Here is a 22,379-nt window from a genome sequence, read left to right on the forward strand (position 1 = left end):
GTTTGTGAGGGTTTGGGTAGGTTAAGATTAGGACTTTAGGGTTTGGGAATCGGATTTTGGAAATTGGCATTTGGAAGTAGGGTTATGGGGAATTATGGTTTTGAGAGTTAGGGTTTTGGGGAATTAGGTTTGTGAGAATTAGGATATTGAGAATTAGGGTTTGAGACTTAGGGTTTTAAGATTAGGTTTGAATTGGGGAAAGCAAATGATGAAAGGGAGGGAGAGACTGACTGTACAAGCAACAGTAAAAGTCTGTCTGTACAGTTGTACGAACAGGTGGGTATGGCTGTACGGGTGTACGGTTAGGGCATGTGGTTGGATGGGAGTTTGGGATGGGTTAGGTTATGGGTGTATGGATTGGAAGAAGGAAAAACAAGGATGGAGATGGAGATGGAGATTGTTTGTTGTTTGAGAAAGAAGAAAAGAAAAGTGGAAAGAAAAAGAAAGAGAGAAGTGAAGAAATACCTTTTAATTGAAGAGAATGAGAAAGAAGGATAACTTGGATTTACTCCATGGCATCACACCAATTCACTCAAATCACAGGAGATTTGACTCTTTTTTCTTTTTCTTTTTTTCCTTCCATATATTCAATAATGGGCTAGGGGGTGGACGTTCAAGCCTTTTATAGTATCAGAAAAGACTTTATATATATATATATATATATATATATATATATATATATATATATATATATATATATATATATATATATATATATATATATATATATATATATATAAGAGGCTCTTAGATAAAAAGTTTCACATAAAGATGCTCAATAAAATAAAATTTGTTCCCAACTCCCTAAACTTAACAAATATAAGCTAAACAAAAAATAACAAACATATAAACAATTAGATAAAATAGACTATTTTGTGGCCCATTATCAAGATGTCCAATGACAATGATCCAACGGTCGGAATTGTCCAACTAAGTAGCCCACATGCATCCTCCCAATGTGGGGCCTTCTAAGATGCATAATCATGCAGGTGGGGTCTTCAAAAAAAGAGTGGATTGATGGCGGAGGCATTTGGTAGAGCAAAGCTAGATGTTGTGAGATGGGCCTCTTGTTTAAAGGCTCTTCATGATTGTAATTTGTCTCCCATGTTTAGATTGTAGCTTTTCGCATCTCATTTTTTTTTTTCTTTGGTTCTCTTTTTTAATAAAATTAATATTAGCTATAGTATTAAATCAGTTATGTTGCTAATTTGTTTTATCTATATGCTTAGTCTTTGCCCTATTTTTTCTATTATTTTTAGGTTGCCTTTGGTTGCACCATATATCACAATATTTCATGACATTTCATTATTAATAATCAGTCTATTTTGGTGCAAAATAATATGAAATTTCATGATATTTGGTGGAACCAAATGCAACCATGATTAAACATCTAGAAAGTAGTGTAGCTTATGCTATGCACTATTTGCTATTTAAAACACTGTTCTGCATTCAAGATAATGTTCTGCTGAAAAACAGCTGGAATCTATAATAGCAAGGTTTTACCTTGTTGTGAACTACTACAATTATGCTAAGAGGAAGCTTTGCTGCTTGCTTTATAAGCTCCATGGACCTTGATTGGTGGCTAGTAATATCCATTTCTCAGTTCCAATCTCTGATTATGTTCAATATACCTATTTCTATGAATCTCCCCATCTTTTAGGATACATATGAAGGTCATAGGTATGATTCTTATTTTGTTAACTGAGCGTCCTTCCTTTATTTTGAAAAATCTACAACTGTGAGATGTCTAGTCTGACGTGCATTCCTGGTAAATATGGGAACTTCATGTCACAGTTTCAAATGTTGGTTCACACATTCTGTCAGTTTGATTATTGGGGGCCTAGATACAGTACTGATACATCCGACCTATCAGGAAACTATTATTTAATATTTTTCAGTGCCCAACTGGTAATTGGATTTTACATCAGCTGTTTAAGTGCTCAACATGGACAAAGGATAGCAAAAGATCATGTTCCATGTACTGTCACATTCCCTGTAAAGCTTTTGTTCTATTGGTAATGATAAACACAGAATTTTCTTTTATGGCAGGTCATAGATGAATTTGATGAAAATGTCCATTTTGTTGAAATCGACATCGAGGAAGACCCAGAAATTGCAGAAGCGGCAGGGATTATGGGCACGCCATGTGTGCAGTTTTTCAAAAATAAGGAAATGCTCAGGTTGGTTATTATTTGCTTCCGTGCTATTTTATTAATTTTTGTGTGTGCGCGCATATTTACCCATGTCATTTTCTGCATATGCTCACCTGTATAAGAGTGCACATGCATGCACACATGTTATATGAGTGTTCCAGCACTCGGTCTTCTGTTTCACGTAACTGCTTGATGCTGAAACCTGTTTATTGTGTTGATTTGCACACATGCAAGTGCACTTATGTTTCATGAGCTTTGCTAAGTCCACACGTGTAATAAAGCTCATTTACATGCAATACATGTGGCAGCATGGTATGATAGGTCCGAGATCCAATACATCTATCAGAACACACCATTATGTTGATGCTATAGCCCAAGAATCAGGTTGATCTATTGGTCAGGTGGGCCACAGTTTGCGAAACTTGGCTGAAGTTTTCTAACCCATCCACTTGTTTCCAATATTGGGCCCCACAATCTGATTGGAACAAATTTCAGTTTTGAGAAAAATGTACAATGTTGGCCCAACCTGATGGATGGATTGGATCTCACATGTATCTGCCATGCTGGCATGTTCATGGCATGTACAGGAGCTTTATTGCACAGCTCTATGTTTCACTATCAATCTCTAGAATGATCATAGACTGTTGAGCCATCGTGTAGCATTTGAATCTTTACTAAATTGAAATTGAAGTTTTTGAGGAATCATGATGCCAAAGGTGGCTTTTATATATGATCCTTTTAAGAAGAAATTTTGGTTATGCGCTATAGAATTCAAGCTCTTAGAATTCCTTTGCAGAAATAGATTCTATTTTAAAGTTTTATTAATTTATTTGTATATTGGTTATCGTTAATTTGGATTTGTTTATGGAAGTATGTGATGTTGTATCTATGTGCAGTTGTGTTTGAAGGACAATTATTCTTATAAAAATTACTAACATCCCTAAAGAATAACCTTAGGACAAAAAATCCCCTAATTTTATTTTCATTTGAAAGTGTAATGTAAAAAAGCTTTGAAAGAAAGGAAAGACTAGTAGGGTTGGATGTTCAATCCTATTGTATTTCTAAGAAATACAAAATATACAAATTACATAAAATACTCCGAAGTTAAAGAGCAAAATTGGAAATAGGAAAAAACCTAAGAAATAACGTGGGCCCACAACCCAAACCAGGGGACCACCGTAGGCCCGTATATACTATTAATACCCCCCCTCAAGCAAAGGCATAGATATCAATCAAGCCCAGCTTGCCTGGAATACGTCTTCCCCACTTCAATTGAAATGGCCTAAGTGAAGATATCAACAAGTTGATTTGTAGACCTAACAAAGGGAGTAGAATTAATGTCAACAATAACTTTCTCACAAATAAAATGACAACAACTTTATTATGTTTTGTGCACTCATGAAAAAGGGGATTGGAAGCAATATGAAGTGGAGCCTAATTGTCACAGTACATGGGCACGTGAGTAGTCACCAGAAATCCTAATTCAATGACAAAGCTTTTCAACCATAAGATTTCACATGTAGTATTCGCCATAACTCAATATTCAGCCTCCGCACTGGATCTTGCAATAACACTTTGCTTCTTAGTCTTCCATGTAACAAGATCTCCTTTAAAAAAGTATAATACCCTGTTGTAGAATGTCATGCTCCAAAATTCGGAACTCGAGTGCGGTGACACTGATCCTGAGTTCTATGGTGTGAATTAATAATTTAATATTCATGCATTTGTTTCTCACATTAGCATTCACATCATCATTCATCCAAACCAAACCATAATTAAATCATCCAAACCATGAACTTTAACTTAAAACTTTACAATTCCAAAGTCCAAATCCTTAAAAACTTTACAATTCCAAAGTCCAAATCTACTATCATTACTAAATCCTCACACCACTCTTTGTACTTTGTACTATAAGTTCATTACAATCATTCAAATAACAAAAATAAACTAAGATATAATTCTATTGAAAGTAGCCATTGTTGAGATGTGGAGCCACATCTGGACAGGGCCGCTCAACCAGTCGAGTGCCCTGCTCGACCAGTCCAGTGGCCCACTCAACTAGTCGAGGGCGAGCTCGACTCAAAGTCCAGCGAGCCATGTTTTTTGGGGTCCGAGGTGCTTGACCGGTCGAGGCCTCTGCTCGACCAGTCGAGGTTACGCAGATTCGTTTTCGGATTTTGCACGGACTGCAGATTTTTGAGTCGGTTTTCGTAGAGGTGTGAAAGGGAAGTTGCCTAAACTATAAATAGGGGTCCCTAGGGCTTTTCTAGGGTATTGGAAGTTATTCTAAAGTGTGGGCAAAGGGTTTTCTCTATACATTCAAGGGGAAAAGTTAGTATATTGCTTGTAATCTTATTTTCTTCATAGTGGAAGTTTGCATCCGTGGTTTTTTTTTACCCTTGTTTGGGGTTTTTCCACGTATATCTTGTCTTGTAGTTTGTTTGGAATGTTTCGATTCTCCTTCTAGTTTATTTTTCTTCTTGTTTATCGTTTGTGGGTGAGACCGGAGATTGGATCTCAGTTCACTGTGTTGTTGGCATGCTGCGCAACAACCAATGTTCGAAATATCGGTATCGCGCTATGTATCGCACCCTTGGGATACAGATACGTATCGGTTATCGCACTGGATATATTGTTTGTATTGCATAATGTATTGCACTTTTTGGGAAACATGGGGAAACATTGGGAAAATGGTTGAATTTTTCAATGAAACTTCATGGATTGTTAAAAATGACCTTAATACACACTTTTAAATCATAACATCTCAAAAAAAAGGTGCACATAATAAATTTTCTTTGTATAGGGTCCTAAGTTATGTGATGTTTAATTGAACTGATGCAACTATATTTAAATTGAATGCATGACATTTATAAATGTATGGAAGACATGTATGAACGCACAAGAAATAAAAATTGATAAATATACATATAAATGATAGGGACATTGTGGCCTATACCGTTTCATGCGTTAGAAACTTAGATAGGGCCCACCGTGATGTTTGTGAGAAATCCATCCTACCCATTTGTTTTGTGAGCTCATTTTAGGACATGGTACCAAAAATGAGCCGGTCAAATACTCAAGTGTTCTTAAAACGTGAAGATTGAACGTACACAATTGAAATATTCGTGGGGCCATAGAAGTTTTGAATCAGGTAATATTTGTCTTCTCAGTTCATCTCAGTAGGAATGACGTTATAAACGGTATGGCTGGCATTTAAACATCACTGTCGACCCGGGGAGGTTTTAACGGTAGGAATTTCCCTACCCACCTTTTCCTTTAGTGCGACCCACTTGAGTCCTGGAACTTGCTCACTTTTGGTCCCAAGTCCTAAAATGAGCTCACAAAAAGGATGGACGGGGTAGATTTCTTACAAACATTATGGTGGCCCCACCTAGGTTTCCAGCGCGAATTTCCTGCCAAAGGCTTTCTTGGGAAATCCGCGGAAGTGGATCGGCTTGTGTACCACACATCACCTTGGTATGTTGACGTCAACAAATTGTGGGTCCCATCATGAGGTATATTTTATATCCAAACTGCCCGTCCATTTGGCAAGCTAGTCGTAACACTTGAGCCGAAAAATAAGTTAGATCCAATTATCAAGTGGACCACACTGCAAAACGTAGAGGAGGATTGAACGTCTACCATTGAAACCATTTTGGGGTCACAAAAGTTTTGGAACAATATGATTTATTTATTTTTTTCCTCTTCATCCAGGTATGTGTGACCTTATGAACAGATTGAATGGAAAATAAATGTTATGGTGGGTCCTACAAACATTTTAATGCTGAGAATCATTGTTCCCACAGCTATTTGTGGTGTGGTCCACTTGAGCTTTGGATATGACTTATTTTTAGGGTCATGATCTAAAATTATCTCGCCAAATAGATGAACGGAGTGGATATAATAATACATCATTATGTGCCCATGTAACTTTGATCTCATTTGAACCATTTATATAACTCGGAGCGTCGGCACTCGTCTTCTTACCACAACCTGTGTGGTACATCAGCCAGTCTCGTGGGGTCCACCTTGTCCATTTATTTTTTCATATAGTTTAAGAATATTATTCCAAAAATTAAGCAGATTTAAATCTTGGGTGGACCACACCAAAAAAATTAAGCAGATCCATATCATTTAATGGTAAGTGTTCATTAATCACTGTTTGATGTAGTGCGGTCCACCTGATATTTTAATGTGATTGATTTTTAGGAAGACATCATAAAATGGGCTATAAAAACGAATGAACGGAGTGGATCTACAACATATCATCAATGTGGTCCCTATAGCAAGCGTAACACCCAATAAGTTAGTTTCTCATGTAGCACCAATCCACCAAGTGCATTTACGGGTGCATTTTATTTTATGCACTTAGTAAAAATCATAGGATCCACTGTGATTTATATATTTTATCCACTCCTTCAATCCATTTTTACAGATAATTTTTGGGCTTGATCTCAAAATTGAAGCACATTTAAAGCTCAAATGGACTGCACCATGGGAAATAGTGTCAATTGAACATATACCATTGAAAAATTCCTGAGGGCCACTGAAGTTTTGGATCAAGCTTATATTTATGTTTTCCCTTCATCCTAATGTGATCTAATGAACAGGTTGGATGACAAATAAACATCACCGTGGGGCCTGGAAAGCTTTCAACGGTTGAAATCATTATTCCCAATGTTTCATATGGTGTGGTCCACTTCAGCTTTGGATATGCTTCAAATTTGGGATCAACCCCTTAAATGATCTGTAAAAACGGTTGGACGACGTGGATAAACCACATACATTCACAGTGGGCCCCACGGAGTTTCATCAGTACATTAAAGCGTACGATAACTCAGTACGCAATTGGATTTCTAAAGGGATTTCAGCAGAGGAGGGCATTTCAAAAGAGGGGAAGAGGGTTCCGGAGATTCCGAACCCTAAAAATCTCAAATCTTGTCTTCAATACGCCCTATTTCTCGCCGAAATCTAGGTTGCAGAAATCCCTTTGTCGAAATCTTCGTTTTGATGCGAAATCTCCATTGGATTCAAATAAAAAATAAAGAGGGAAATTGAAATTACTGCTGTTGATGGAGTGGCCCATCAAATTCAACCTCCGATCATGCAATCTAAGTCTACAGGTACTAAAATCCTCCCTCCAGCTTTTCCTCTTCATTTTTTTTTCTTTTTTTTTTTCTTTAAATGATTTTTTGGTAATTACGAACCCCACAGATCCAACGATGAGTGATGGTATCGATGATATCCACGATATCGATCATAATGGGGCGATATCCTACGATATATCGCGCGATAAAATCATTTTTTTCTCTTTTTTTGAACTTCTGAGTGGGTTTTGTGCAGGTTTCGTCTCGCCGGACAGCGATAACGATATTATCGGCCAATATATCGACCGATAGTATCGATATTGCGAACACTAGCAACAACTGGTATCAGAGCTATTGATTTAGTTCTATTGGGAGTGATGACGGAAGAATGGAAGACTAGAATTGAGTAGTTTGATGGTTCAAACTTTGCCTTCTGGAAGATGCAAATGGAGGATTATCTGTATCAGAAGGACCTCTATATTCCTCTAGGAGGAAAAGAGAAGAAACTAGAAAAGATGACAGATGATGAATAGTTTTTATTGGATCGGAAGGCTTTAGGAACGATCCAACTCTCTGTCTAAGAGCGTCGCTTTCAATTTATCCAAGGTGAAAACCACAAAAGAATTAATGGAAGCCCTAGCTACAATGTATGAAAAACCCTCAGCGTCCAACAAAGTTCATCTCATGAAACAGCTATTCAACATGAAGATGTCAGATGGTGAGAACGTGGCTGAACATCTAAACGAGTTCAATACAGTCACAAGCCAGTTGGAATCCATTGGCATTGTTTTTGAGGACGAGGTCAGGGTGTTGTTGATCTTGTCTAGTTTGTCAGACAGTTGAGATGGTTTGGTGATTGCTGTGAGCAATTCTTCAAGGTCGACAAAGATGAAATTTAATGATGTGGCCGGTCTAATTCTCAGCGAAGAATCTAGAAAGGCATCAGGAGTTTCAGGGGATTCAGGGAATGCTTTAAACGTTAAAGGAAGAGGAAGATCGTTGAACAAAGGAGGCAATAAACACGGACGTTCTAAGTCGTGTTGGCATTGCGGCAAGAAGGGGCACATGAAACGTGATTGCAGGGCACTTTAGAAACAAGAAGGAAGCTCTCAAGGCGGGAAGGATTCAGTGAATCTATTTGAGGAGAGTGACACAGAAGCATTGATCTTGTCTCTTGATACGAGGAATGAGTCTTGGGTTATAGACTCGGGTGCTTCATTTCATGCCACTTCATGTAAGGAAGTTCTGTGTGATTATGTATCAAGTGACTTTGGGAGAGTCTACCTGGGTGATGATGAGCCGTGCAGTATTGTTGGAAAGGGAGATGTTCATATAAATCAGAAAGACGGAACGGCTTTCAAATTAAAGGATGTCAGGCGTGTACCGAGTTTGAAACGGAACTTGATCTTAGTGGGGTAGTTGGCCGATACCGGATATGTGACAACTTTCACTAGTGATTCCTGGAAGATCACAAAAGGTGCCTTGGTGATATCTCGAGGCAAGAAGGAATCTACTTTGTACGTGACTTCAGAATCGTATAGTTCACTCGCAGTCACATCAACTAGAGTGAATGGGCAGTTATGGCATCAGAGGTAGAGACATATGAGTGAGAAAGGGATGGAAGTGCTATTGTCAAAAAGGAAGCTACCAGGGTTGAAGTCTATTGACTTGGAATCCTGCGAGGACTGCGTGTATGGCAAGCAAAAGAGGGTAAGTTTCAATAAGACAGGATGTGCTTCAAAGACTCATCTGTTGAAGCCTATACACACTGATGTGTGGGGACCAGCACAGGTATCATCTTTTCGTGATTCACGTTATTTTGTTTTCTTTATTGATGATGCTAGTAGAAAACTGTGGGTTTATTTCTTAAAACACAAATCTGATGTATTTGATGTATTTAAAAAGTGGAAAGTAATGATAGAAAACGAGACAGGTCAAACAGTAAAATGTCTCGGATCAGATAATGGGGGAGAATACTGTGATAAGAGATTTGAGGAGTATTGAGCAGCAAATGGAATCAAACATCAGAAAAGATTCCAGGGACACTGCAGCAGAATGGTGTGGCTGAGCATATTAATAGGACCATCCTTAAGCGCGCCAGGAGCATGAGACTACATGCAGGGTTGCCCAAGATGTTTTGGGCAGATGCTATGAATACTGCCGCATATCTTATCAATAGAAGTCCCTCAGCACTATCAGATGGTAGGCTACCAGAAGAAACGTAGACTGGGAAAGAAGTGAACCTTGCACATCTCAGAGTGTTCGGTTGCACTTCATATGTTCACATTGATGCAGAGCACAGAAACAAGCTAGATGCGAATTCCAGGAGGTGCACGTTTATAGGCTACGGGTAGCATGATTTTGGCTACAGATCTTGGGATACAGCAAATAGGAAAATCATCAGAAGCAAAGATGTAGTCTTCAATGAAAAAGTGATGCATAAGGACTGTGTACAGGAAAATAAGGCCGAGGAGAGAATTCGTAAAGTTGGAAGAGTTACCGGACACGGGTGTTACAGCGCTACAGGATGATCATGCATAGGAGCATTATGAGGTAGAGTTACAAACACCAGTTGTGAGGAGGTCAACTCGGGAGAGGAGACCCACGGTCCGATACTCACCCTCACATTATCTACTGCTGACAAATAATGGTGAAACAAAATGTTTTGAAGAGGCATTACAGTCAGATACACGGGTTAAGTGAGAGCAGGCCATGGATGATTAGATGGAGTCTCTTGAGTCTAATCGTACATGGGAGCTAGTCACTCTACCCAAGGGTAAGAAAGCTCTTCATAACAAGTGGGTTTACAGACTGAAGGAGTAAGATGGTTCGAAATGGTATAAGGCTAGATTGGTTGTGAAAGGGTTCCAACAAAAGGCAGGTATCGACTTCACTGAAATATTTTCATCAGTGGTGAAAATGTCTACGATTTGCATGGTCTTAAGTATAGTGGCTACAGAGGACTTACATCTAGAGTAGCTAGATGTTAAGACAGCCTTTCTTCATGGGGACCTTGAAGAAGAGATATATATGCATCAGCCGATAGGATACATGGCACCAGGAAAGGAGAACAAGGTGTGTAGACTGAGGAAAAGTGTATGTGGCCTGAAGCAGGCCCCGAGGCAGTGGTAAAAGAAGTTCGACAATTCCTTGTCGGGAAACGGTTTTAGGAGATGTCATGCAGACCACTGTTACTATTTGAAGAAGTTTGATACGCCGTACATCATCCTTCTTCTGTACGTTGATGATATGCTTGTGGTCAGTTTAAGTATGAAGGACATCTCAGATCTCAAAAGACAACTGTCTAGAGAATTTGCCATGAAGGATTTAGGAGCTGCAAAATAAATCCTAGGTATGAGGATAAAGCATGACAGGGAAAACAAGAAACTGGTTTTGTCACAGCAAGAGTACATAGCCAAGGTACTTAATCGATTCAATATGGGAGGTGCTAAGCCGATTAGCACTTCACTAGCCAACCACTTCAAACTTTCTAAGGAGCAAGGTGCAAAGATGCAACAGGAGCGAGACCACATGGCTAAAGTCTCATACACATCAGCTATTAGGAGTCTCATGTATGCTATGGTGAGCACGAGGCCAGACATTGCTCAAGCAGTGGGAGTTGTTAGCAGGTTCATGAACAACCCCGGGAAGGAACATTGGGAAGCTGTGAAGTGGATTATCAGATACCTGGTAGGTACTGTGGATATAGGGTTGTGCTATGGTAGATCGGAAATTAAGCTATGAAGCTACGTAGATTCAGATTTGGCAGGAGATATTGACAGCCGAAGAAGCACTACAGGTTATGTCTTTACTCTGGGTAGCGCTGCAGTCAATTGGGTCTCTCAGTTACAGAAGATAGTATTTATCAGTATGACGGAAGCAGAATATGTTGCAGCTACAGAAGCGTGCAAGGTGATGGTGTGGATGCAAGGTTTCATGGAAGAGTTGGGTAAGAAGCAAGCAGATTGCAAGCTGTATAGTGACAGTCAGAGTGCAATACACTTGGCTAAGAATTCAGCCTTTTATTGAAGGACCAAGCATATTGACATCAGATATCACTTCATACGTTCGTTACTGGAAGATGGATCTATTGCTCTGGAGAAGATTCATACAAGTGAGAATCTTACGTATATGCTAATCAAGGCGGTCACACGGGAGAAGCTAAAGCTCTGTTCAGCTTTGATTGGTCTTCAGGCTTGAAGACGGGGAGGTGGTGCACTCCGGATATAGAAGACGAAGGTTTATGGTGATGTGTCTCCAAGTGGGAGATTGTTGAGATGTGGAGCCACATCTGGCTAGGGCCGCTCGACCAGTCGAGTGCCCTGCTCGACCGGTCGAGTGATCCACTCGACCAGTCGAGGGCTGGCTCAACTCAAAGTCCAGTGAGCCATGTTTTTTGGGGTTCGAGGTACTCGACCGGTCGAGGCCTCTGCTCGACCAGTAGAGGGTCCGCTCGACAATCTGCTCAACCAGCCGAGGTTACGCAGATTCGTTTCTGAATTTTGCACGGACTGCGGATTTTTTAGTCGATTTTCGCAGAGGTGCGAAAAGGAAGTTGCCTAAACTATAAATAGGGGTCCCTAGGGCTTTTCTAGGGTATTGGGAGTTATTCTAAAGTGTGGGCAAAGGGTTTTCTCTATACATTCAAGGGAAAAGGTTAGTATATTGCTTGTAATCTTGTTTTCTTCATAGTTGAAGTTTGCACCCATGGTTTTTTACCCGTTTGGGGTTTTTCCACGTATATCTTGTTTTGTGGTTTGTTTGGAATGCTTTGATTCTTCTTCTACTTTATATTTTTTCTTGTTTATCGTTTGTGGGTGAGATCGGAGATTGGATCTCGATTCACTACGTTGTTGGCGTACTATGCAACAACCATCTAAGTATTCTTCATCTCCAACTTCTCTCTTATCCTGTTAACCTGTAGGAGTAATTAATTTGGGTGAGCTAGAAGTCTAGTGAGATCATATTCGCCACAAGTTCAAAAAAGACACTATGGAAGCAAGTGAAACAACTTAGCATGGATTAGGATGAATTACAAGGATGCCATGAATTCGAAACAGGCACAATAGAGACGGAAATTATATAACAAGATGCAATGTCATGATATAACATTTACGGAGTAAGTATGATGTCATGATGCATGAATCATCCAATGCATGAAGTGCAAGTCATCCTGGAAATGTTCCTCTAGGCAACCCCATCTCGAAACAGGCACAATAGAGACATGTAAATTATATAACAAGATGCAATGTCATGATACAACATTTACGGAGCAAGTATGATGTCATGATGCATGAATCATCCAATGCATGAAGTGCAAGTCATCCTGGAGATGTTCCTCTAGGCAACCCCATCTCGAACATCCCACCGCATCATCCTTGCCACGTGTACATGGGAATCCCCTCTTGAATATCTCATCGGAACAAATCATCCTTACCATATAAGTCAAGGGAAACCCCTCTCGAGTATCCCAATGAAATCATCCTCGCCACATGTACAAGTGAACCCCCTCTCAAATATCCTACCAGAACAAACCATCCTTGCCATATAGGTCAAGGGAACCCCCTCTCGATTATACCACTAGAATCCACAAAGCATATAATTCAATTTCCATACATTTAATGATGAGGCAAGCAGTTCAATCATCGAGCACTCCATGAATTCAATGCAAGTTAAGCAAATCCAAACATATAAGTCGAGGGGAATGTCTTCGAGTCAAAAAGGGAGAAAAGGTCTAGCCCTGAAGAAAAAGGGCTAGACCTGAAGAAAAATAGGTAGACTGAAGATATGCTAAATTCAACTGAGGAGAGAGACTAGAAAAGACCCCTTACCGAGGGTTGTGGATCCCATTTAAAGAAAGGAAGATGAATTCAACAAATAATTGGAATTCAAAAACTCAAAATTAAACGAATATCAAATTTACAGAGGATCACTTACATTAGTTGACGCCGATTTCAACTGGAACTAGACTTGAATTGACCTCGACTCGGTATAACTCAGATGCGACTCGGTGCAAATATGGTGTTGAACTCGGCACACAGCCTCTTCCAACTGGTTCTGAACCCTAATTAGGGTTTCTTAGCCCTGTTGGAGCCAAACTAGACTTAGCTCGACTATGACTCGGCTGAACTCAACAAGTTATCTACCACACCCCAAAATTCGAAACAAGTACGGTGACCTTGATCCCGAGTTCTAAAATGGATGTGTATATGAGCGAATATGAGGATCTCGTAGTTGGTTTACTATGATCGGGTAGTCCAAAAGTGAAGTGGGCGATTGAATATCTTCACCTGGTGATCATGAGTCACTTCAATGGTTAGTTTGATGAACGATCAAGTGTAAGATGATGTATGAGGGTCCGAAGTTCATTACAATATGTATGTGAGTCTTAAGGGTGTTCACATACATGTTCATCTATACATTTTTTTTTTTTTATTTTAAAAAAATGGAAGTACTAAAATACACACGTGAGAAAGCATTCGTGCACGAAAATTTTCGAGTTATTAGATAGAATGACGATCAACAGATCCTACCCAGTCTGCATCCGAATTTCCTTCAATATTCAGATGATTATGATAACTAAATAGAATGCCATGTCTTGGAAAAGACTTGATGTAGTGAAGTATGCGACGAACTTCTTGATGATTGGAGCGAGGTGCATGCATAAACTGACTTACTAGAATGACTACATAAGATAGGTCAGGATGAGTAATAGTTAAATATATCAATTGACCAACCAAGCATTAGTACATGCGAGGATCATCAAGACTCTCCCCATCATCAGCCCAAAGTTTCTCATTAAGATCTAACAAGAATTAAGGGGTTTGACACCAAGATTACCAGTTAAAGTAAAGAAGAATTGGTGGAAAGACTTGTGGGGAACATGCCTTTGGAACAGAAAGAATTGGATCGGAGTTAAGAACAGATATAGGAAGAACCATTGACTGGTGCTCTTCATGATCTTTTGAAAAATATGGAACATTTTCAGGAAACTTAACATCGAAACATTCCATTTTTTATTGACTAGATCAAGACACTTATACCCTTTTTAGGAAGCTGGAGACCCCAAGAAAACACATTTAATAGCCCGATTTGACAATTTATTTTGATGAGGATCTGTATTGCAAACATAACAAACACACTTAAAGACTTGTAATGGAATTTCAGGAATTGGGTAGAATGTTGACAAATATTGAAAAAGAGACTTACCCTCGAGAACCGTAGTCGGCAAACAATTAACTAAATAACATGCAGTAAGGATGGTATTCGACAAAAAATTCTTGGGAATAGACATACCTATGAGAAGAGCATAAGTAATTTCTAGAAGATGTCTATTATTTCTTTCAGCGATACCCAAGGTATTTTGTAAAGGTAACGGTGGCCATAACGAGCACCACCGTTACCTTTACAATATGGCTCATAACGGCTGTTATGGCTCCCGTAATGACCGTTATGGTCTCTTTAAAAAAAAAAAAATTTTAAAAAAAATTTATTGAAAGAAAAAAAAATCCGAAAAACCTGTATCTACCCTGTAACATTGAATTTTTTTTGTTTCCAAAAAATATGTATTTGCATCATAACAAACCATTACAGGGCTATTATGGCCTTTACAAATGGCGTAACTGGCCGTAAACGGCGGTTACATGTCAGTTTTTCTATAACAGCTATTACGGTTGTTACAACCCCATAACGGGTAACGGTTGCCACCATTACTTTTATGTAACAGCCCTTACAACACACCATGGCAATAACATTTTGTTGGTGGGTATATGCACAAGTGGTTTGAAAATTTATACCATGCTCCTAAAAATAAGACAACATAGAATGAGAAAGATATTCTTTTGCATTATTAGTACAAAAGGTTCCAATATTTATATTAAAATAATTTTTAACCCAGGCATGAAACACTTTGAAGATCAAACCAACCTCATATCTATTTTTCATTAAGTCAATCCACGTCATATGAGAAGCAACATCAATGAAGGAGACAAGAATATTTAAATCCATTAGAATTAAATTGGAATCGGCCCCCATACATCATAATGAACTAATGAAAATATTTTATTTGACTTTTTTTTTTCCCCACAAAGGGATAAGCAGACCTATGATGCCTAGTCAAAACACAGGCTTCACATTGAAAATTCATGAGATCATTAGACTCAATTGATTGACGGAACAAAGACTAGAACTAAATTAGAAGGATGACTAAAACGACAAATGCCAAAGATAAAAGATATTCTTTTTTTACAATAAGACACTAAACTGACTTGAAGAATGTATGACGCATCATTCTTAAGTTCACCACCAAGTAGCTTATTGATGAGGACATCACGTCACATACACCCTTACATCAATGTATCCCGAATTGGTATCGGTTGCCGTAACGGTGCCCTCCGATACCGATACGGATACGGGGGCGTAATGGTGATATGGGGGCGTAATGGCCCGTAACGGTGCAATTTTATTTTATTTTATTTTGCCAAAAAAAATGAAAAAATATGGATTAAATCCGGAATATTCTAAGCATTCCAATATGCATTCATTTATAAATTGGAACATGTTTATGGTGGTGTAACGGTCCACTCTTTGGTAAGAAGTATCGGACTATCTGATGAATTTATGAACCAGACAGCCTGGATTTGACTGCAAAATTCATATATTTAATTTTCTAACTATCTACTATCAATGATAGATATATTAGAATGAATGTAATATGGAAATATCTTACGTGTAGGTGTTTGCAATTATTTTTCATAATTTATTTAACATACCTATGGCTGTGACTCTGATTCTTGTCCTGTGACCTGTCATCCTCAAGTCAAGAATATTAAAAAAAACTAAAAAAATTAGTAGTGTCTGATATACTCCCCTGCAACTTGATTAAGGATTACTTGATTGGTTGTCAGGGGAGCTATTTTAAATATAAGTTCAGCAGTGTCAAGTGTGTGCTTAGCTTCTTGCAATAATATTGTTGTGAGCTGTCTGCTGCAAATACTTTCCTTAATACAAATATATACTTACAATCATAAGTCACCACCAAAATGAAAATCTACTTATTTGTGGTTGCTCGACCTACACATCATCGTCATCGTCATCATCAGGCTGAGGCTGTCCAATAGGTGGAGGTACTGCATATCCATAATATCCAGTGCCAGAAGGAAATACTAGATCAACGAAACTAGAGGATGACTGATCCTGACTAGGCAACGACTCTGACCCCAAGTAAGGATATCCATTAGTGCCCGTCGAATAGTCATGCTGGTGCCCGTACTCAGGCTGTTGAGAATCTTGAGATTGAGAGTGCATCTGTTGTGATGAGTAACTTGGATTTGGATCTGGATATCTATAATCATATGGATATTGATCGGGAGGACTACTCCAACATGAATGTGATGGAACAGGCTCAGTATAACCACCATAATCATAATCCAATTGACCATAAGAATATCCATCATAATAACCAGGACCATGGCTTGCTGATGTTCCGGACCTCCTGGACCTTGTGCACCACTAGACGTACCCTCCTCCTGTTGGCTGTATCGTGATTCGGTACGCTCATAAGTCCGACCTTGTGTACTACCTCGTCAATGTTCATCGGCATCGCGATCTGTAAACGGCTGTATAGGGTGTTGAGCAACACCAAAAGTGCCAGCACCAGGGGCAAGGGGGTCATCATCACCATCATCCGACACGGTCATGCTACCATTGCTCATACTCTTTTGTTGATCTTGAGCCGTACTTGGCATAAACATTTCCTTTCTTACTAGGTCAACACATCTGCACGACTCTCTTGTTGCGCTCTGCGTATTTCTGGGTCATTAATCTCCAATTCTTCACTATCCTCTTCAATTTGTTTTTCCCTTGTTTCCAATTTTTCATTAACATGTTCTACTATGATTAACACATCATATTTTACCATTAAAACAGTAAAACATTCAATAAAAAGTATAAATACCTATTTTTGAGGAATTTTTGGAAAATGGCCTACGGAGCTTCGAATCAAGAAAATCCTTGATATAAGTTGTTTTTATCTGAAATATCAAGTTAAGATTGGTCGAAAATAGTAATAGAATGATTTAGGAAGAGTTTAGAAGAAAAATTTTTCAAAAAAGGTGTAAAAACGGACCTTAAAAAGTTTTTTTTTTTTTTTTTTAAAGAGTAACGTCCGTTACGCCCTGTAACGGCCATTACGGGGCTGTTACATATACAATATCGGTGGGGTGCCCGTTACGGCTTTGTATCGGGTAACGGCATCGGCCGTTACCGATACATATCGGCCGATACGCCCGTATCGTAACCAATACGGGATACCCTGCCTTACATACGTATCAGAGGAGGCAGGCCGCACCACTTTCCTTGTGGCTAGGCAAGTACCCGTGATCGTGTTGAAGACCTCATGTGCATGTGTGAGCATTTGGAAGACCCCACACTGGGAAGGTGCTCATGGCTACTTTATAGAGTGATTCAGACCGTTGGATCGGAGGGACGTGATGATCGGACCATTGGATCGCATGAATCACATGATCGGGTCATTGATCGTTGATCGTCCACATCAATTTTAGATTTTATCATATTTTAGGATTTAGCTTTTGATTATTTTATATTTGGACACATTATGAGTGTTTTGGTTGATTTTATTTAGACTAGGGCTATTTTCGTTAAAGTTCACAAGACGAGATTATTGTAATTTTGAAACTTCTTAGATCTATAAAAAGAGGAGGGCGTTGACCTCTCTCCCATTGAATTTCGTGATTAAAAGAGAGAGAGAGAGAGAGAGAGAGAGACTATTATTTTCTTTTTCATCTTCATGCGATTTGAAGATACTTTCATGTGATTTGGAAGGAAGATTGGTGCGAGGCTAATCTTCATCAATGGAGGTGCGAGGTCTCCATCTATCCCCACATCATCTTCTCTTTTCTTCCCCGTCCAGGTATTCTCTTCAGGTTCTTAATTATCCCAACCCAAATCTTCGTTTTCTCCAAAACTCAACTTTCCCATTCCTCCATCTCCGAAACCCTAACCCTAAACCTAAAATCTCTAATTTTCCCCAAATACCCAAACCCCAATTTTCACCTTAGGATGTATTAGGTTTTCTATTTTAAAATAGACTATACCCTATGCTAATTGGATGTCCCTACATCCATTAGATCCTAGTTTCGTTTTATTTAATGATCTTATGTTATGATGTTCGTTGCTTCGGCTAGGATTACACATGATTTTCTTTTGATTTTCATGATATTTGTGATGAATATAGCGATGTTTGTGTTTTTTTGTTAAATATCTTAATTCGGTTATCTGATCTCACATGTTACTTACTCCGTGCATCGGTCCTGCATCACCTATCCTTGTTTAGATCTTGAAAGACGTAATGATGACAAAAAAATGTCACACTAAATTTAGATCCTTTGTAATCTGACTCCAAGATAATAGATCAGAAGCAAATTAGGGACCAATAAGAGAAAAGACAAGGAGAACGATGGTGAAGCTGAAATAGTACCCTAGTACCATCTACTAACTTCACACGATCTAAATGAGGATATGAAGTAAATGAAGAAAAATAAATAGATTTGCCTGTCATATGATCAGTAGCCCTCGAATCAATTATCTAATGATTGGACTCAAAAGCAATATGAGGAGCAGTCAGTGTTCAAAGTATCGACATCGCTACAAGTTTCGTTGGCTGGGGATATGGAAACAATATCGATATCGTCGATAATATCATTGATAACTGGAAATGCGGGAAAACATAGGAAAAATGGTAGAATTTTCAGTGAAACTTCAGGAGATGTTAAAATACACATATTTGCATATTTAAGAATAAAAATTTGCGAAAAAAATGTATACATAATAAGTTTCCATTTAATGGAGGCTTAAAAGCATGTGTCGTCATAAGAAACAGTCTAACAATCCCATCCATCCCATCTGACTATCCAATTATCCATCCAAAAATTCATCAGTATTGCAGAATATCGACAACTCATGATATTTTTCCAATAAATCATCAACAATTGAAAAAGGAAACGAAAGATTGTGGTCTTGATATCACGCATGTTGCAAATAACGATAATATTAAGATATTATCAATATTAACAATGGCAAATTGAAAACTGCATGCAACAATCTGCTCATAAAAAAATTGAAATAGAATATATATATATTTTTTTAATAAACAAACTTTCTGTGATATCTCTATGTTGACAATATTATTGAAATATCACTGATACACTTGTGATGCAAGCGTCACGGCATCACTTAGAATTTACATAGTCGAAAATATCGGCAATACATTGGCGATATCGATACATTGGCAATACAAGCAATGCCTGGAATTTACACAATTGAAAATATTGGCGATATCGAAACGTTGGCGATACTTAGTACATTGTTGATGCTTGGAATTTCTAATACTATCAGTGTTATCGGTATCACCAAGCTAGAGATAACGATAATATCGGAGATATTTCAATAATATTAGAGATAATTTAAACAATGGGAGCAGTGAATTATTACCATTTTGAGCTAAAAATGTAGATGGAGAGGTCTTGTTCCGAGTGTCGTCCCTTAGTAAAGCATCATACTCACTTTTCAAGAGATGGACCACATCGCCAGCTGGTTGAACAATGGATGCCTTTGCCAATGGAACCATTTTCCCAATAGTATTCAGAAATTCTTTATCATTTGTAGGAGATGAATTACTATAATGGCCTTGAGGCATTGTACCATGAAGTAGTACCCAACAATAATCAACAATATGGGCATATTGACCACAATCAGTACACAAACACTGCACTACAACCATGACCAACGCCATGTCCATGTCCACGGCCTACATATTGACCTTTTCATTCAGTAGCTTCACCTCTTCTGGTACCAACGTTATCAAAATTTCTATAACCCAATCACAAGAGCCTATTTCTTAACCATGGCAGGTCACATAGTTGTATGGCCCTACTTGTCTTTTAAGAGAACTATCTAGGGAAGGTGGAGTAGGTGAACCTAGAATCTAAGCTTGCATAACAATGTTGTCAAAGTTGTTGTCATATCGCAAATCATAATAGGAGTTGAATCATATTGAATCACAAATCGCATCATAAATTGTTAGATTATATATATATATATATATATATATGAAAATATAAATAAATCAGAAAAAAATTAAAACTCATCTCATCAATCATCCTTTTCCCGTTAATATACACCAAGTAATACCATGTCATGATAGTGTTAAAGGATTCTCAACTTTCCTTTATTTATTTATTTATTTTGTCCTTCAAGAAATTTCTCTCAAATATATACGAGGATCCTTTAGGGCCTGTCTGGCCAAACGGATTAAGACGGATTAGGCGGAATGGGATGGTAAAATCCTGGGATATGCCAAACGAGCCAAACAGACCCGATGAACTTGTCCAGGGATATAGCAAACCCATGGATCTTAAACCAATCCACTAACATCATCATCATTACCTTAAATTGATCCCATCCCTCTTAATCCCGTTCAATCGTGCCTGGGGCGTGTTTGGTTGGACGGATTGGAAGGGATTGGAAGGTAAAATCCCGGGATATGCCAGGCGTGCCAAATAGACTCCGTGAACTTGTCCCGGGATATAGCAATCCCATGGATCTTAAACCAATCCACTGACACCACCATCATTACCTTAAAATCCATCCCATCCCTCCTAATCCCATGGGATCCGTCCGGCCAAACAGGCCCTTAATAATTTATGTTCTTTCAAGAATTTTTATTTTGAATGTAAAATCACATTTGAAAAGTGGCATTTGATACTGTAGACCAACAAAAAAAGATATTTTGATTTCTAAACATCATTCCACAATGCATATAAGTCAACATGATTGCAACCATCCATAAAAACATTCCATATAAGTCATACATCAATTTGATGTTTCAACCAGTTAAGAAGTAAGGAATCATAAATAAATAAATAAAATAAAATAAAATAAAAAGCTCCATGGTCTAACGTTGAATAGAATATGCATCATTTAATCTCTTATAAAGAATAAATAAAATAATTTACCTTTTCTAAATGATTCTTATAGCCCCCACCAATTTAAAAACCTAAAACAAAAGCCAAATGAAGCTTAAAATCGAAGAGAATAAGTATAATTTGAACTGCAAATTGAGATTGGGATCGTAAATCATAGGATTCAAATCATAGAATCATAAGATTCATATAAAAAGGGATTCATGGTGAGATTCAAATCGTTTTTCTTAAGATTTGACTTAAATCGTAAATTGTAGGATTTTGACAACACTGCTGCACTGGTTCAAAATCAGAACTAAGACCCACTAACAACTTGAATATTCTCTTTTTCTCAATACTTTGTTTATATGCCTCTGCATTGGTGGTAAAAGCAAATTGGAGATCATCTAAGAAAGATAATTCTTGCCACAAACCTTGCATCTTAGCACAATAATCAGAAACCGAACTCTCTCCCTGTCTCAAACTCCTAATCTCCTGTAAAAAAAATTGTAAATTCGAACCATATTATCTTGAACAACATACAATTCATGAGCAATCAACCAAATCTCACGGGTAGTAGATAATTTTAGAAAAAAAGGCCTTTATAACTTTTGGTTCGATAGAATTCAAAAGTCTGGACACGATGAGCAGGTTATTTGATTTCCAATCTCCGTAAGAAGGATTGCACATGGCAAGTTCTGGTAAACTGCTATCTATATAACGTAACTTCTATTTTTCTCTAATAAACATCTTAACTGGTTTCGACCATTGAGGATAATTACTGGACTTATGTTTATGGGTTGTAATTTGCAACCCAGGATTGTCAGAATGACAATAAATTTCTCCTTCTTAGAGTTGATTGAATCAACTGTTTTAGACCTTGACTAAGACTAAGAGGCCATATTGAATACACACAATATGGATCAAATCAAAGGGCAAAATAATAGTCAAATTCCAATGCACGAAGAGAGAGAGAGAGAGAGAGAGAGAGAGAGAGAGACTTACACTACTAACACTAGTAGTAGTAGAAACTAGAAAGGGAGAGGGAAAAGAAAAGGAGAGGGGGAGGGGGGGAAGGGAGGGAGACAGGATGTTACGGCTGGATTAACAAATCTGAAAGATAAGGATTACCGTATACAGTTTTCAACAAATCTGGACAT

The 22,379-nt window shown here is 38.2% G+C and overlaps 1 protein-coding gene across 1 annotated transcript in view; it reads left to right on the forward strand.

Moving 5' to 3' along the window:
- Positions 1 to 22,379, forward strand: part of LOC131225872 (thioredoxin reductase NTRC) — a 122,526-nt gene that overhangs the window by 94,069 nt on the left and 6,078 nt on the right. The window contains exon 9 of the mRNA XM_058221473.1: positions 2,050 to 2,180. Coding sequence (XP_058077456.1) covers positions 2,050 to 2,180 — 131 coding nt within the window. The remainder of the gene's footprint in view (positions 1 to 2,049; positions 2,181 to 22,379) is intronic.

Source organism: Magnolia sinica, chromosome 14 (assembly GCF_029962835.1).
Source record: "Magnolia sinica isolate HGM2019 chromosome 14, MsV1, whole genome shotgun sequence".
Classification (NCBI taxonomy): domain Eukaryota; kingdom Viridiplantae; phylum Streptophyta; class Magnoliopsida; order Magnoliales; family Magnoliaceae; genus Magnolia; species Magnolia sinica.